The following is a 16,039-nucleotide window of genomic DNA, read 5'->3' on the forward strand; positions in this document are numbered from 1 at the left end:
TGTGCCTGTGTGTGTGCATCAGTGCCTGCATTTACACATCAGTATATGCAGAAGTTTGAACATGTTTTTGGAAGCTCACAGGAGGAAAGTTTGACTTGTTCAACACAGCAAAGGGCACAAGTATGCGTTCTTTGTGTTTGTGAGCTGAGGCCCCGCTATCTGAAGCTGTCATCCATTTGCTTCTGTCTTCCGCAGCTATGAAAGGAAAAGCAGCTCGTGTCCTCCTCTTTCCCTCCACTTTTACATCTCTCATTTCCCCATGGTACGGAGCAGAGTTGGGAGATAAACAGGAATAAATTATCTGCTCTACAAGCAGAGCCTTCTCTCCAGAAAGAGGTGGAGGCAGAAGGAGAAGAGAGGGAAAGACAGAGCGGAGGAGAGATGGAGCTGGACAGGTGGAGCTCTGCAAACAAGAACTCATCTGACAGCTGGAAGAGACTCATATGGCTAACCATCAGCACTCATTTGAAATGGGCGATTTAAATCTTCTTTTATGCAAACCGTGTTGTTATCATACATGGAAAGAGACAGGTGTTCAGAATATATGCACGTCAAAAGGTCACCACATTGATACATACAGCGTGGACAGGCAGTGGACAAATATAATCACAGTTGGAGAGGAAAAGCAGGACAAATAGCTGTAAAAAGGAAAGTGAAAGATAACGGAGAGGAAGAGCGAGAGCAGTGTGTTAGCTGCTGACGGACCCAGAATGAGATGTGACTTCAGGAAATTGAGCTGCTGTGAAATCCCGGACGGTGTTTAATGTCTGCTAGGCTGATCAGATGACAACAGATACTGCTAACCTGATAGCTCTGCCAGAACATCTAGGTCAAACAGATCACCTGGACACCGGTCTCCCACCAGGGGGACATTAACTTTAAAATGGGTCGTCACAATTAAGACAAAATGTCGCTATTTTTTACCATAACTTAACACAATTGAAAATTAAACTGTTGGGACTTTTTCCCTAAGACAATTAAAAACAATAATTAAGGTTAGCTATACAGCCATACGGTGTGAGTAATTTAGAAACTAATAAATAAGTCCATTAATGGATTGGGAGAAAATAAAAAAACAGCAATTAAAGGATTTTCTTTCACACAAATTGACAAATATACACTTGCTATTAGTGATCAGGTGTGAGCATTCTCTGGTGCTTAAGGCTTATATTATACTAATGAAACTTGAATATTATATAACTTTGAGACTGATATTTCAGGATAGCACCTGCGACAGTTTTTCACAATTTTGATAATCAAATAATTGTGAAAATAATAATAAGTTGCTACCCTGTATTTATTCTTTGCTGATTTATTCGTGCCAATTTTATTTGACATTCATAACAAATCTCATAAAACTGTAAGCAAGTAGATAGTATAACAATTTCAGCAGCAACCACTTAACTTTTCTGTCACTGTCATTTTAATTTAAGACATCCTTTTTTTTATATCCTGGATCTACACCAACAACCCATTACGTGTTTATTTGGCCAGTGTCCTAACTTCCTGCCAAATGTCATTGTTTGTCTATTAGTCAGCAGGATATCTCAAACACAGATGTCAAATAAACAAGAACAAAAATAACTGCAGTGGCTGAGAGATTTTATGATGCACCGGCTTCATTTTAAGACGAGAGAGCCTGCCAAAGACAAAAACAGTCATCAGTAATTTTGAAGGATGCCTGAACACAAATATTTGTAAGGGAAAACAAATATTTTCATTGTAAAACCTTATTAAGGAAACTAAATAGATTCCTTCTTTTCACATCACTTTTGTTTGCTTTAGATACACCTGACCTAATCATGACCGTTACCATGGCCACAACCTTTGATCAGATCGCAGTTTTTGGCCGAGACAGGTCCATCCATTACCCAGCAGTCTACCCCAGGGTCCATATTGTGCCCCATCTGTTAAGTGTAGGTTTGCGAAGGCTGTGCGTGCTTAAGTAAACTCCCAGATATCAGTCCCAAATGTCAGAGACAGACAGATAACTTGTCATGGCTCTCCTCACGCACACCTAAAATGGTGCGGCATGATGGCATGGAAAAATGTATACCTGCCTTGGTTGAGGCGTAAAGATCTTGTGGAAAGGTTAACTCTCTGTGCCATATGTTTTGTACCCTAAGGAAAACGGATTAGTATGTGTGTGTGTTCACAAGTGCCGATAGGACAGTTACCTGCAGTGGGAGGACGCCACAGGTGACAGATACTTATGGGCTGTGAAATGGCTAAAAGCCGTCTTTTGCGGGATTCGAGTGCAGTCATTGTTGATATCATTTTTCATCCTGACCCTTAGGGGCCATAACAATATTTCCAAGACCCAACAGAGAAAGAAAAAGGAAGAGAGCAAACAGTAATTGTGGCCCAAAACAAATCCCTGGCCGCAGTCCAAGGCGAGCTGGCAGCCATCCACTAAATCAGAGCCGTCGCTTGGAAGGTGCCCCCGTTAAACATATTTTAAAGGAGGGTTTCATCCATAACACATCTCCGTGCTGTTTTGTGCCTATCTCAGGTGTAATTGATTTCCTCCAAGTCATTTCTCTGCAGTGTTTGGTTCATTATACAGCACATTTTGTTGTTCAGCTTTGCGATGCTTTTGGTGATTTGAAATCCTATTAAACTCTGCGGTGAATCTCACTGAGCCATTTGTCTTGCTACTGTTTCATTGATGTGATAGGTGGCCTCACGTTCTGTAGCGGTGAATCAGTGTCATGTCTCTGTGACACCCTACAGAGGACGCAATGAGATGAAACTTATCATGATAGATACTGTATACCAATGATATTGCAGCTCCTACTAAGAGGGTAAACATAAAAAGAAAACAAACTATTGTTCCTATATGGAGAGGGAGGTTCATTGTTATTTTGTTGCCCCAAGGCCACCAAGGCTTTCTCATAAATTATAAGCAGAGAATAGAGAATCATTTGCATAGTGTTTATCGCAATTATGGATCACTACACTGCTCCTTCTGGCATGTTCCTGAGGTTTCCACTGGGCAGCTTTAAAATTCTCTCTTGTTTTGTTTTAAACAGAGTTTCTATTTTCTCACCTGCATCGTGCAGCACCAACACTGTCTGGTGACTACATTCCACCCACAACCACTGCAGAGCTTTTTACACTGATGCAATTACAGGTGTTCTGTTTATCACAGCGGTGATTATCCATTTGTACACATCAGTAGGTTACTAGAAATTATACTAGGAAAGGGTGTGGGAGCTTAGACTGGTCTCAGCTCAGAAAATGGGTTACATTTACCAGTTCATTGTAAAATGCCCCATCCAGGTCTCACCCACTGTACATGGATGACACTGTATCTGAGTTTGGGCAAAAGGTAGCGACTCTATCCTTCTCATAGTCGGATTCAATTGCTTTCTAGCAAGCCCGACCAAACCTGGTGTAATAGCATTATGTATGCCGCCCGTATACTCATTTGGCTCATAAAAAGTGAAATCACAAAAAACATTTCCTCTGCTGCTTAAATAGGGCTAATCACTCTTCCTTGCAATGCAAAACAATACTGCACCTGTACTTCCATAGCTTTTCGCTTTACTTACTTACTTAACTTTGCATTAGACATTAGCTTTGCATAGATGTTAACATGAAATGAATATTTGAAGCCGTTTCATGAGTTTAGTTATGATTCAGCAGGAGACACGGCTTCCAACTAACTCAAAGAGAAAGCAATAATTATCTAGCTATTAAAAATCTGCTAGATACAGCTGTCATTTGAGCTGGCGAATCAGTGATCTTTGCTATGAAAAACTTGCTTTTGTCCACTTCTATGTGAAATCACCCATTCTTCCGATTACGTACAATTTTGCAATGTTGTCATTGTAAACTGCGTCCATGTTGTGCTTGACGTGTAGAAACCGTAACTAAAAATTGCAAGTTAATTTGCAGACACAAGGTTGACAGAGGGCGCGAGTGATCAGTGAGGAATTTTGGCTGACAGCAGGCAGATATCAGAGCTGGCAGGACGGAGGAGCACAGAGAATATGGATAAAGCAACAACAAAATGGTTTCGCCTCGCCATCAATTTCATTCTCCCTGAGGACGGCTGAGTGGAAAAGACTGAGAAATAAGATTCTGCCTACTCCGGGAGACACTGTATCATCTATTCTATACAGAAGAGCATAAACAAAGCTGAACAAACTGTCTTTAGCACAAGTTGTGATTCTTCTGTTCCTCCCTCCATCTGTCTGCACGGAGACACTTTTCTCTTTTCTGTAGCAGCAGAAATGCTCCCCTCCCTCCTTCCTACTACTGTCTCTGGCAAAGTGATCTATTCAGGTTTGAAGACATTAAGCTCATTTCACACAATTCTAGGCTAGGCGGGTCTCAAGATAAGAGGAGCATCAGTTAGATCCCTAATGTGGAGAAATGTCTATCTGTATCTATTGATTTTGAGAAAAAGAGAATTATGGTGGTTATGGGGTAGATTGATTTTTATATTAAGCATTAGTTTCAAAGTGGATTAGCTTTATAATTGTGTGTAAACTTTTTCAACCCACTTGTAATACGTGTATACGAGATCTGCCTTTGTTTTAAATTGTGTGCTCCTTTTATGATTCACAATATAAAGAGGTTTGAGCCTTTAAAGTGTCATCGTATACTAATCTTACTCCAAAATAATTAAAAGTTGATAAAAACAGCATTTTATTTTTCTTGGCTTAAGAGCGACACAGTTATCCTTTTATGAAATTGGCTTGAAAAAGGGTTTATATCCCCCAAGGATGTAGATCCACTCAAAGAGGAGCATGTAATCCCTCAATCAGAATTAAAAAATGATTAACATCAAATTTAGAGCAACAGGGATTTGACTTGATAGCGATGCTAAGCCTTCGATGCTGTGTCTGTTTACTGGTTTTGGAATACAAATATCTGATAATAACTCCTTGTCTCTCCCACCTGATCGGAGCTGTTTGATGCGACCCTGGCTGCTGAAGGGGTCCACGGGCAGGAAGTCTTTGAACCAGGAGATCTCCGGGTCGGGGATGCCGCTGGCAGCGCACAGCATGGTGGCCGTCCGCGTCCGCTCCACCACCTTCAGCTGGGGACCCATGTCTATACTGGGGAAGCCGAATGGCAACAGGTCCTCTGGAAGAATGAAGAGAAGGAAAGAATATATTCAGCATAAGGAGTCAAAACACTGAGTAAGGCTGAGGCTAGATATTTGCAGATACTGTATTTCCTCATAAGAGTTGGACAAATAACATGTTAGACCTGATGATAGGGCTAAACAGGTTATGGAATTAGTTTATGAATGCAATTTATCCTCAGTATAACCAGAGGTGGGAATTAACCTACAGTAGTACACTTACTTAAGGTACGTGCACTTTACTTAAGTATTTCTACAGTGTAATGCTACCTTGTACTTGTACTCCAATACAGTTCAAAGGTAAATGGTGTACTTTTACTCCACTACATTTATTTAATTCCTTTAGCTACTTTGCAGATTTGGATTATTGATGTGAATATAATCAAATCTTAAATCAGACTTTAGTTACACCTGGAGTAAATTCACAAGCTACCCTGCAGTATACAAAGTCACTAAAAGTAGCTGCACCTTTACCAGCTTTGAGAACACTTTAATGCCTCAATAATTATAATCAAAACATATCATATATATTATTCTGAAATGGGCCAATCTTTTACTTTCGGTGCTCTAAGCATATTTTGATGCTAATACTTTTCTACTTTTACTTGAGTAACATTTTTAATGCAGGACTTTTACTTGTAACAGAGTATTCCTACACTCGGGTACTTCTACTTTGACTCAAGTAAGTACAAGATCTGAGTACTTCTCCCACCTCTGAGTATAATATTAATGTTGTGCTAGCAATCATAGCAATAGCAATCCATCCTGTAGTGGTTTCACTCATTTTACTCAAACCACAACTGAAAATCTCATGTCTTTGCTGAAGGAAAAGTATGCATCAATGGAGGACCCTGAGTTTTCTGTTCAAAAGTTCAAAGTGCAAAAGTTCAAATTCAGTCCAGATCAAAGTGACGGACTGACTCACTGTCGGACAGACAATGCCACACCTAGAGCCTCGCGGTGAGCTGAAGAGAGGAAGTGATGAAGAGGGACAGAGACAGGATCGTGGTCTGAGATCAGATGGGCTTAGACAATGTGAGGATTTCTCATGCTTTATATCAGATCAAATCTACTAGGACAATAATGAAAAAATATGTTTACCCCTGATTTTTTGGGACAGTTTATGTGCTTGCACAGAGACAGTCAACCCTGTCATGGTCCAAAACCTTCCTTTCGTTCTTCCTGTGGTGAAACTTAAGCCTTGCTCACAAACACACAGTGATATGAGAGCCACTGCTCCCCCCCCCCCTTTAACTGCAGACCCTTGAAAGTGGAGATACTGGGGAGGACAGCGGATCCACCCTATCCTTCCTCATCAAAGCTGGGAGATTCTTCCTACAGCCAGTCATTACGTGATCTTATGTGTGTGTGTTTTCTACAGTATAAACATACCGCCCAGTCAGCAGGAGCTTCTTAAGTGCTGCATACACACATATGTACAGCAAGCCACACACATACATACACTCCTAACCTAGAAACACGGGTGTTTGGTGGCAGTGAACTGTTTCCATGGTGGGGGCTCTGTGCTATGTGGTTGTAATGATTCCTGTCTAATAACTATGCAGAGAGCTGCTCAGAAACAGCAGCAGCAATTAGAAGCTGGGATCAAGAGGAGGGGCAGGGCACTGGGGGTAATAAGGACTTGTTAGCAGTAATTGTTAAAATGTACCCACGATTAGAGAGGCCGATCTGGGATGTGTCTGCATAGCGTCTGGATATGTCTGATTATGTTGGGGCGAAGCAGATAAGTGTGTGTGTGTGTTGCCTGTGAGTACATATTTTTTTTCTATGGCCATGTTCTATTTAGCATTTTCACAGATTTCTGTGGAAAAAATGTACAGAGACAGGTCCACACATGTCCAGGGAAATCGAGGTGTGTGCATGCAGAAAAACAGTTGCTTTCTATTTCACATACACACAGACACATTCACACACACACACGCTCTGTGGTGAATGGGATTAAGCCTCTCGGTGACAATAGTCCAGATGGCCAGACACGTAATCAAGCATCCATCAGCACAGCTGCTTCCTCCTCTCCTTACCCTTTTACCCACTTGATCCCTCTCGCACATACACCTCCCCCATACCTGGAACTATAATTAAATATTTCCTACAGTAGAAAAGCAATTATCAAGATGCCAATTCGCTTGGATAATAAATCAAACTTACACCTGATTGTCAAGCATGAAGAAGGAACCCTAAACGTTTCCTCGCTCTGAATGTGCATCACTGACAAATCTGACTCCAAACAGAGTCCAGGACGCAGACCATGGCCACATCAACGGCTCCTCTCCTCCTCCGGGCCCCCGCTACCTAACCACATGACAGACGTGTACCATCTGCTTCCACACACACTCTGCGATGGGGATGAGAGGCTGAGTGGCGATACGATCTATCGCTCTCTTCCTTTCTTTCCACAGTCATCAGCTTTGGAGAGATCCATCCGATAGGAATGTCAAGCCGCTGCTGATGGCGCGGCTGAGAGGACGATGGAGGGGGGGAAATGCCACAAAAGACAAAAGAGCAATCAGAGGAGCGTCTGGTGAGGGGGCTGAGTCTCTGGTTAGAGCTCAGGTGGTGATCAGGCCTCATAGCAACCATCTGATATCAGCCAATTGAGACCCAACTGGAATTAAGGGACCCCTTTCCCCCCTCTACTATCCGGACGAATCAATGCTAATGATCCACCTGAATGGAGGCCAGTGGTACGGTCATTGACGAAACAGGCAGGAAAAGCAAGGAAAAAGAAGGGGAAGATCGATGGGGGGGTCGGAGGCGGGCTCCCCTGAGGCAAGGAATATGCCAGGCCTACATCTGCTCCCCTCTGCCCCCTCCCCCCCAACCCCTCTCCTGAGAGGGTTCAGATGGTCTTTTTAACACCCCGTCGGCTACTACTACATGGACTCCCTGGCTGTTAATTAGAGTGCGCCGCTGCAGCGGGCTTGGGGTGTGTGTGTGTGCATGGATGTGTGTGTGTGCCGTGCGTGTGCTTGTAAGGGGGGTGGGGGTCTGGCTCTGTATTCCAGTGAGGTCTTTATCGATGCTGCAACCAGAGCGTGGGTAGACCTTGGAATTAAACATCAGAAAGAGGTAGGGGTAACAGGAAGAGAGATGGATGGATACACCAATGCCATACAAATGTCTTGTATAAATAATTTAAAAAGTATTTTAGCTACCTGTATTTCTTGCTACAATTAATAAATAATACATGTTCTAATTACTTTGTCTAAATGCATGCCCATGTATGCCCTTTTACAAAATATATAATTTGATGTCATTCTAAAGGGTTAAAAACCCAAAGTGTATCGTGTCTGTTGATTGTGTATATAGGATATACATATTTAATACATCATTTTATATTCGGGATTGTTGGAAACGTCATTTCGATCTCTCTGTCTGTAAACACAAACCGAGTAAGATTGACATTAAAGCTGACTTTGACTCGATAAACCGCAATTTAAAAACAATATATCATTTAGTACATATATGGAAATAAGTAAGTACAATTGCCTACAATTTGCACAATCACCAGTTGAATATTTATGGCTGATTTAAACTGATTATTTTGCCGCTTGTTTGAATACATGTCGTTTCAAAAACATTTATGAATTGCTTCAGTGTCATGCACAACAGTCCATTCAATTGTCAATATCTGTAAGGCATACATGCTAGGAATATCATTACATTAATATCGATTTTTTTGTATGGAGTATGGATTTTTTGAAACATGTTTATAGAGCTTGACCACAAGAGAGTCATTCTGAGCATGGAGGAAGCTGTCAAGGTAAGTAATGCACAGTGGAAAGTGCCTTCCTAAAGTAGAAGGTTAAAGGTCCATGATGGTGTGGTGACAGAAAGACAGCAGAATAAGGGAAAGGGCAGTAGAGTACAAAGGCATAGAGCTTTCCCAGATAAAATACCGGCCACAATTGTGGACCATGCAATTACTCTACAATTGCAGAGGCTGGTCACCGAGTGCAGCCTAAAGTATTTTATGCTACTGTGTCTTCAACTATTCAAATACTCAACAGGAAATACCGGAAAGTCCTTGTTCATGTTTCGATGGAATACCATTATTCCAGTTGTTGCAATTAAAGAGTTAACGTAGAAATAAAGTAAAGATGTGATTGTGAACATTTCTAAAAGTTCAATGCACGTCTGAAACTCATGATATAAGAGATGCACGAGGCACACAATACAGCACAGTAAAGTAATAAGTATCTATCTGTGAATTTCAACTGTAGGACTTAACCACGTCCTTGTACAAGTTGCATAAGAGCAGTCTTTTCATTTCAACAAGAGCAAGAGGTCTGCAACATGATGGGAGCAAATAATGCTATTACACTAAGAGATTCAGAGAGCAACCTTAGAGGATAATGCCGTCTTTCAAAATGATAATTATGTCAGCATCTTTACATCAGTGTTAAATAGAAACCAGATGACTATGTAACCGCTCTTTAAAAAAGGTACAGTTTGTGAGAAACTGTGACTGAGTGATGGTGCTGTGTTTCTACAATGCACAGGTAAAGAGAAGTGTGCACATACTTTAATTCAAGTTTAGGGTCTTCCTTAATTATATATTTAATTTATATATAATTTTGTCGTAGTATAAGCCCTGTTTTTCTGCATCAATGCTGGCTTTACATAAAATAAATAAAAATACGTTTTGGATTTAGTTTCTGTTCTAATATTTAAAATGATTATTGGCATATGAGCTTTACATATCCTCTCATGAACTCCACATTAAGTGTCCTTTTACTGTTAATGAAGAATGCAAGAATGAGCTAAATTACAAGTGAGTATGTGAGGGGTAATGTGCAGCGGTCCTCATTGGGAAATGAACCCCAACAGGGCGAGCAGGACCCAAACGCAGAGCTGAGGAGTGTTGAATCCCCCTGAAGGGCTTCGTGTCCTCTTTTGCTTTCCTTTCCCGTCAGCAGTCCAGCCATCATGTATCCAAATTGTTTGTGAATTCTAAATATATATCAATGAATATTTAAACTGATGCTGTTTGCAATCGGAGGAAAAGTTATGTGTTTTCTTGACACAGCTTACCTTGTTACATTTATTGCATTTCTTTCTGATTTCTGATTGATATGATTAGACTCGATCCTACAGACTATGTTTATAGCGTCTTGCAGCATTTTGTTAAAAAATAAATAACAGACAAAAGAATGTTCACAGCAACGAGTATTTAACAATTTAGCGTCATAACTTTCACTAAGAGATAGCTGCAGACACACACTCTGTTCTGCAGACAGACATCGCCCTGCAGACAGTTAGTTGTACTGGGCATTTAAGTACAATTCACTGGAGAGGAGAGCAGGGGGCTTCAGGTATTCAGCCAGGCTACTGGATGAGTCAGCGGCAGCTTGAAATAGATACTGCAGGCATGGCCTTGATCACACTTTTCCCCAAATGAATCATTTATCAAACACAAACACTGCCACACAAAAGTACCGCTTATGCCTCATCTCCTGTTTAAATTGATAAGACAGCCTATGGAAAAATGCGCCATGTGTGTATAAACACTGTGTGTGTCAACAGCTTTCGGCGGAACATTGGCAAGGACCAACCAGCATTGTTCCCTGGAGCTTTGTGTTTGTGTGTTTGTGTGTATCAAGAGGTTGAGAGCTTTCATTTTGGCCTGGTTATGTTTGCAGAAGGGCAATCAGGCCTGGTGCCCAAAACCAGTCGGTGGAGCCAACCAAATCTGGGCAAATATGCAATTCATGCATCCGCGTGCACGCACACACAAACACACACATACTAGGACATTCAGACACACACAAAGTCAAACACATAATACATATGATGCAAACAAACAAACACGATTCCAGGTTTTCCTTTCCTGTCTCTCTTTTTATTTCCCTCATTCAGCCGAAGACAGATACGCCCTCGCGCAAACACTCGCTCCGCCACAGAAAATCATAATTTGTCCTGGTTAAGAAACAGGTTGCCTATTCATCTTTCAGTTCATTTCAGCGGGGAATGGCCACGTGGATGAAAGAAGCCCAAATAAAAGGCGATCTCAGGGTGCCTGATTCAGGATTAATCTGCCAGAGCTCGGCAGTCACCAGAGGCTGTAATGCTTTGACTCCTATAGACTGCAGGGTGGCTGAAGGGGAGCACTTTAAATGCTAATGGGCCTTTATGATAATAGATCACAACACAATGCAGAATCGGACTTAGCATCGTCGATGAATCCCACCAATAACCAGCGTGTCCCCACCATTCCCTACTCTCCTCACATATCCATCAGCCGCAGACTACACACACAAAACGAGGCCCCACACTTAACACTCTATTACAGACAAACATGCATGAATATTACACTGCAAGAAAAGGACGAAGGGAATAAAAACTGAGCAGGGGTATACTGTATTTGAAGAAAGAGCCAGTTCTCTACTCAAGGAGTGTAATCCTCTTGCAGGCTGAGTTGAAACTCTCAGCTGCTTCCATACCAAAATGCTGCTTGACTTTAGGGCCGCCAATGCAGCCTGGGGGGAATCACTGATCTGACTCTGTTGTTCATATGAAGGGTGTTTGCCGTGGTGGCAGAACATCTCTCCTCCCCCTTCTCTCTCTCACCCCCTTCCTCCCCCATCCCTCGCCTCCCTTTCTCCTAAAATGGGACACTGGAAGTGAGTATAATCAGGATTACCCTGCACAAACCAGTCGTACACACACGGATATTCACACACACACACACACACACAGACGCTCATAAACAAAGAAATCCATGTGCATGCATTCAGACACATACAGAGCTGCAGTGATGAGAATCTCTCGCCCACCAGAGGTTTTCAAACATGCAGAACTGCAGATATTCGCATCTCCTGAAGGCGAAACAACACAACTGCAGTGTATAGAAAAGAGCAGTTCTGGTGGAAAAGGGGATGGAGCAGATTCAGAGGGGGAGAGGGTGGAGGGGGGAGCAGCAGAGAGCCTGTACAAATGCAAAGGGGGTCGGAGAGAGAGAGTCTGGATAGACAGTAAGGGACAGGCAGAATGGATGGCAGAGAAAATGAAAGAATGAATAAAACAAGAGAGATGAAATTAGAAACGGACATCGCTGTCGGCCAAAGAGGAGGCTGCTAGAGTCAAAGACAGAGACATATAGTCAGGGGAAAGAAGAGTAGGTAATTGGATGAGAAGGGTGATGGGAGATGATGAGGGCACAACAATTCTCCCCGACCATAACCTACCACATCTCCGTCCATTAGGCAGTCTACAGAGGCAGAGCAGCAGCTCATATCCTGTGGCCAACCACAGGGCCCTTACATTGTACAACACTGCTATTAGTGTTGGTCTACCATTATAGAAAATGATGAGATGAAACACATCAGGGGATGAAAAGACGTTTCAAGGCTTTGGTCAGTAATGGAAAGCCCCCTCTCTGCTTCAGTGGTTGGTGGACCTTTTATCCAATGAACCGTGTTTTGAAAATACTTTTCTGCACTTAACAGCATTTTTGGCTGACGTGATCTATCATACAGTGAAGCCCTGAGCCAATAGTGAATTGCAGGAGTGTAGGGCTTTTGGAGCATACTGTCAAATAGGCAGAAGCATTGAGTTATATTTTTTCAGGTACAGAGTTGTGTGAGGGAGGGTTTCTCGAAGGAAAATAAATGTCCCATCTTTTTCTCCACATGTTTCTGGTGGCTGGCATTTGGAGCACTTAAAGGATTGAACATGCTTGAAATCATCAGCACAAGAGATCAACATGTGCTTTGCTGAGGAAAAGTTAAAAGCACAAGCCTTTTAACACGAAAAATGTAAGTGGACTGTATTCATATAGTGCCTTTTTTCCTTACCAGACAAAGGCGGTAACAGTAGACTAGCGCAGGCATATGTTAAGGTAAAGCTTGTTAGAGACATAGATACATTCAGCAGTCTAAACGTTTGGATTCTGAATCAATCTCTGATGCATTTGATAAGTTGTTTTGTTCCCATTGGAAGAAGGTTAACACTAATAGAACTCTCAATTTATCAAGGACAGTAATGCCTGTGTCTCTATGGCAACACATTTTGATCACTAAAATGACACTTCGGTTGGAATCTGGGGTAATCTGAACATAATCCTCACAACATCAATATAAATGATGATACAGTTTTTTTCTGTCATATACAATGACCACAAAGTAATGTCTGCTTTTGGTGACATTTGGTGAATTAAATCGATATACAAATCATAAAACAGCCCAGCTCCTTGATTTGCAACATTGCCCACAAAAACCCACTCACACCAAAGATACCTAACACCATATGTCAAACTCTGTTGGTTGACTTTTTGATTTATATTTATTTTGTATCTAACTAGTTTATATAATATCGCCCACCACACACTGTTGCTATCTGTGTGCTATTGGTCTGTATTGCAACATGTACAAAGTATTACAGTATGGCTACTAACTCCCAATCTGGGTGTTGCTTTGGGTCAAATATTGTTTCATCCGTCACAGTCTTATATTCCATTTCTCAGTTGATTAGGAATTGTCACAGAGGCAACAGGGGACGTCACGGTACACAGATCTCAGTAAGAGAAAAGTTTACACAAACAGGAGGAGGCCCACACGGCCACACACACTGAGAGGCTTGCCCTCGAGGTGTACTTTGTGTGGTAATGTGCTTTAGATTGGGGCTGTGTGTGGAGAGATGACGGCGAGGTAACAGATGGACAGGAGTCTATTCCCTGGGCTACAAGCCTTCTGCTTACCACACAGCTCTGCCAACTCCACAATCCTCATCCATCTCATGCACTTCTATACTGCCTTCACCACCACTCCTCCGACATCCCATTTCATATCTATTGTTTCACACCATTCTGTTGTGTTATTTAACTCACCACCACCTCCTTATCCTCCATCGTACTTTTTCTCACCTCTTTTCAACCTCTTCCTCCCTCTTGATTTCTCTTCCTCAATTTCCCCTGCAGTAATGGGTGATGTGCCAAACTGAGGCCTAATTCCCTGATTTTCCTTCATGTAGTAACAGCCCAAGCCGTCATCTTTCTATTTCTGCTTCCTTTCCAGCTGTGCTGGTCAGAAGCCAAGTGCTCAGATCCTGGGCTGGCAGCCACATGCTGCAACTTTACCTCATGGCATGTTGGAACACCACATTAGAAACGTTTTTATCCAAGAGCACATTAGATTAACACCCTTACTCTGCCCAGGAAGTGCAGTGATTACAGAGAAAAAGAGATGCTGAAGTGCCCGTCAGCTAGCACGCTAGCTAGCCCTCTCTGTGGCCAGATCATGCTCTGTCGCACTCAGAGGGACTATAAAAAGAACAGTGCACTGCAGCCTACTGTGAAGGCAGGGTGTGGCATGGCTCCATTGTCCCATCTACAGCTGACAGCCCAGGGAACCAGAGAGAACGGATGAAACCAGGTTTGTGAACGTGGAAATAAAAGTGCCACTCGAGTGGAAAACAATGGAGAGGTGTGTGTGTGTGTGTGTGTGTGTGTGTGTGTGTGTGTGTGTGTGTGTGTGTGTGTGTGTGTGTGTGTCTCACCTCTAATAATGGCCAGCTTTGCAGTGACAGACACCTCCCCTTCACTGTTGCGTGCCACACACTCGTAGATGTTCTCGTCTCGGGGTGCTCTGAGAGGCTGGATTCTCAGCACAGCACCGGCTCCCTCATCAAACTCTACAGTCTGACAGCCAGAGAAGCACAGGAAGAAGGCATTAGTCACGGCAGAGTAAACAGATGGATTATTATAATAACTATAATGTTTAGTATCATGTATCATCAATTTAGCATAGTACTCTGTTACCAAAATAATGTGATATTAATTATTATAGTGTAATATTCTATTGATTGCCTTAAGGAAATTATTATTTATTTTTTTCCTTTTTTACTTGCCCTCCCCTTCACGAGGTCAAGCATAGCTAGCGTTCCTGGAGCTGCCGGAGATTCAGTGTCTTCACAAATACACTTTAGCGAAGTAGATACTTACTTTTGGCCTCTCATGAGATTGAGCATTGTTGAACAGCCTGCTTGATTGCATATAGCTCAGGGATAGCAATATGAGCAAAGTATCATGCAATCTGCTTCATATTTTTATGTCCATGTTGAAAAGTGCCCTTTAGCTCATTTGCAATGAATAATCAGGCAAAAATGTGCTAAAAAGACTGACACCACTGTTGTGTCTGTGCTTTATCTTTAGGAGGCTGTGGCTCAGTGGATAGTGAACTGAACTTCGGATAGCAAGTTCGAGTCCCACTGCAGTCAGCATGTCGTTGTGTCCCTGGGCAAGACACTTCACCCCAAATTGTTCCTGTGGGGATTGTCCACAGTACTGAGTATGCAAGTCGCTTTGGATAAAAAGCGTCTAACAAATTACATGTAATGTAATTTATGTAATCTATAAGCAAATTCAAAGGGTTAGCTTAGCTTAGCAGCTTATTGGAAGCATAGCCATTCGTCTGTAATGCTATGCTAAGCTAGTCAACACACATACAGTATATTGGTACATACTCAGTTTACAGACAAGATAGGGATATCAATCTCATGAAACTGAGCAAAAAATCCAATAAACCTATTTCACATAAACTTAGAAGGTAGAATGCAAAACCGAAATCTAACAATTATGTCAAAAGCAATAGCAGATCTAGCATGAATACAAAAATATCTACTGAATCATAATAGGCAAAGTAATTACAGCTGTTTTCATTCCCACATCAATGCATCTTGATTACTGAATAAACTGCTCTGTATTCATCATGCTGCTACAGTAGGAGTTGACCATTGTGCATTGTGACAACCACCTCGATACGCTGGGAGTTGACCTTCTTGCCCTTCTTGTTCCAGTAGACAACAGGCTTTGGACTGCCACTGGCCTGGCACACAAATGATGCCACACCCCCTGACACGCCAATCTGGTCTGTGGGCATCTTGGTGAACTTTGGGGAAGCTGAGAGTCGGAGAGAGGGAGGG

General features: G+C 42.2%; 1 protein-coding gene across 10 annotated transcripts in view; it reads right to left on the reverse strand.

Moving 5' to 3' along the window:
* Window positions 1-16,039, reverse strand: part of LOC117532742 (receptor-type tyrosine-protein phosphatase S-like) — an 81,006-nt gene that overhangs the window by 42,401 nt on the left and 22,566 nt on the right. For all 10 annotated transcript variants that reach the window (XM_034196209.1, XM_034196210.1, XM_034196208.1 and 7 more), the window contains exons 3-5: window positions 15,871-16,016; window positions 14,615-14,756; window positions 4,909-5,097 (exon numbers count right to left, since the gene is read on the reverse strand). In XM_034196209.1, coding sequence (XP_034052100.1) covers window positions 4,909-5,097; window positions 14,615-14,756; window positions 15,871-16,016 — 477 coding nt within the window. The remainder of the gene's footprint in view (window positions 1-4,908; window positions 5,098-14,614; window positions 14,757-15,870; window positions 16,017-16,039) is intronic.

This window comes from Gymnodraco acuticeps, unplaced genomic scaffold (genome assembly GCF_902827175.1).
Source record: "Gymnodraco acuticeps unplaced genomic scaffold, fGymAcu1.1, whole genome shotgun sequence".
Taxonomy (NCBI): domain Eukaryota; kingdom Metazoa; phylum Chordata; class Actinopteri; order Perciformes; family Bathydraconidae; genus Gymnodraco; species Gymnodraco acuticeps.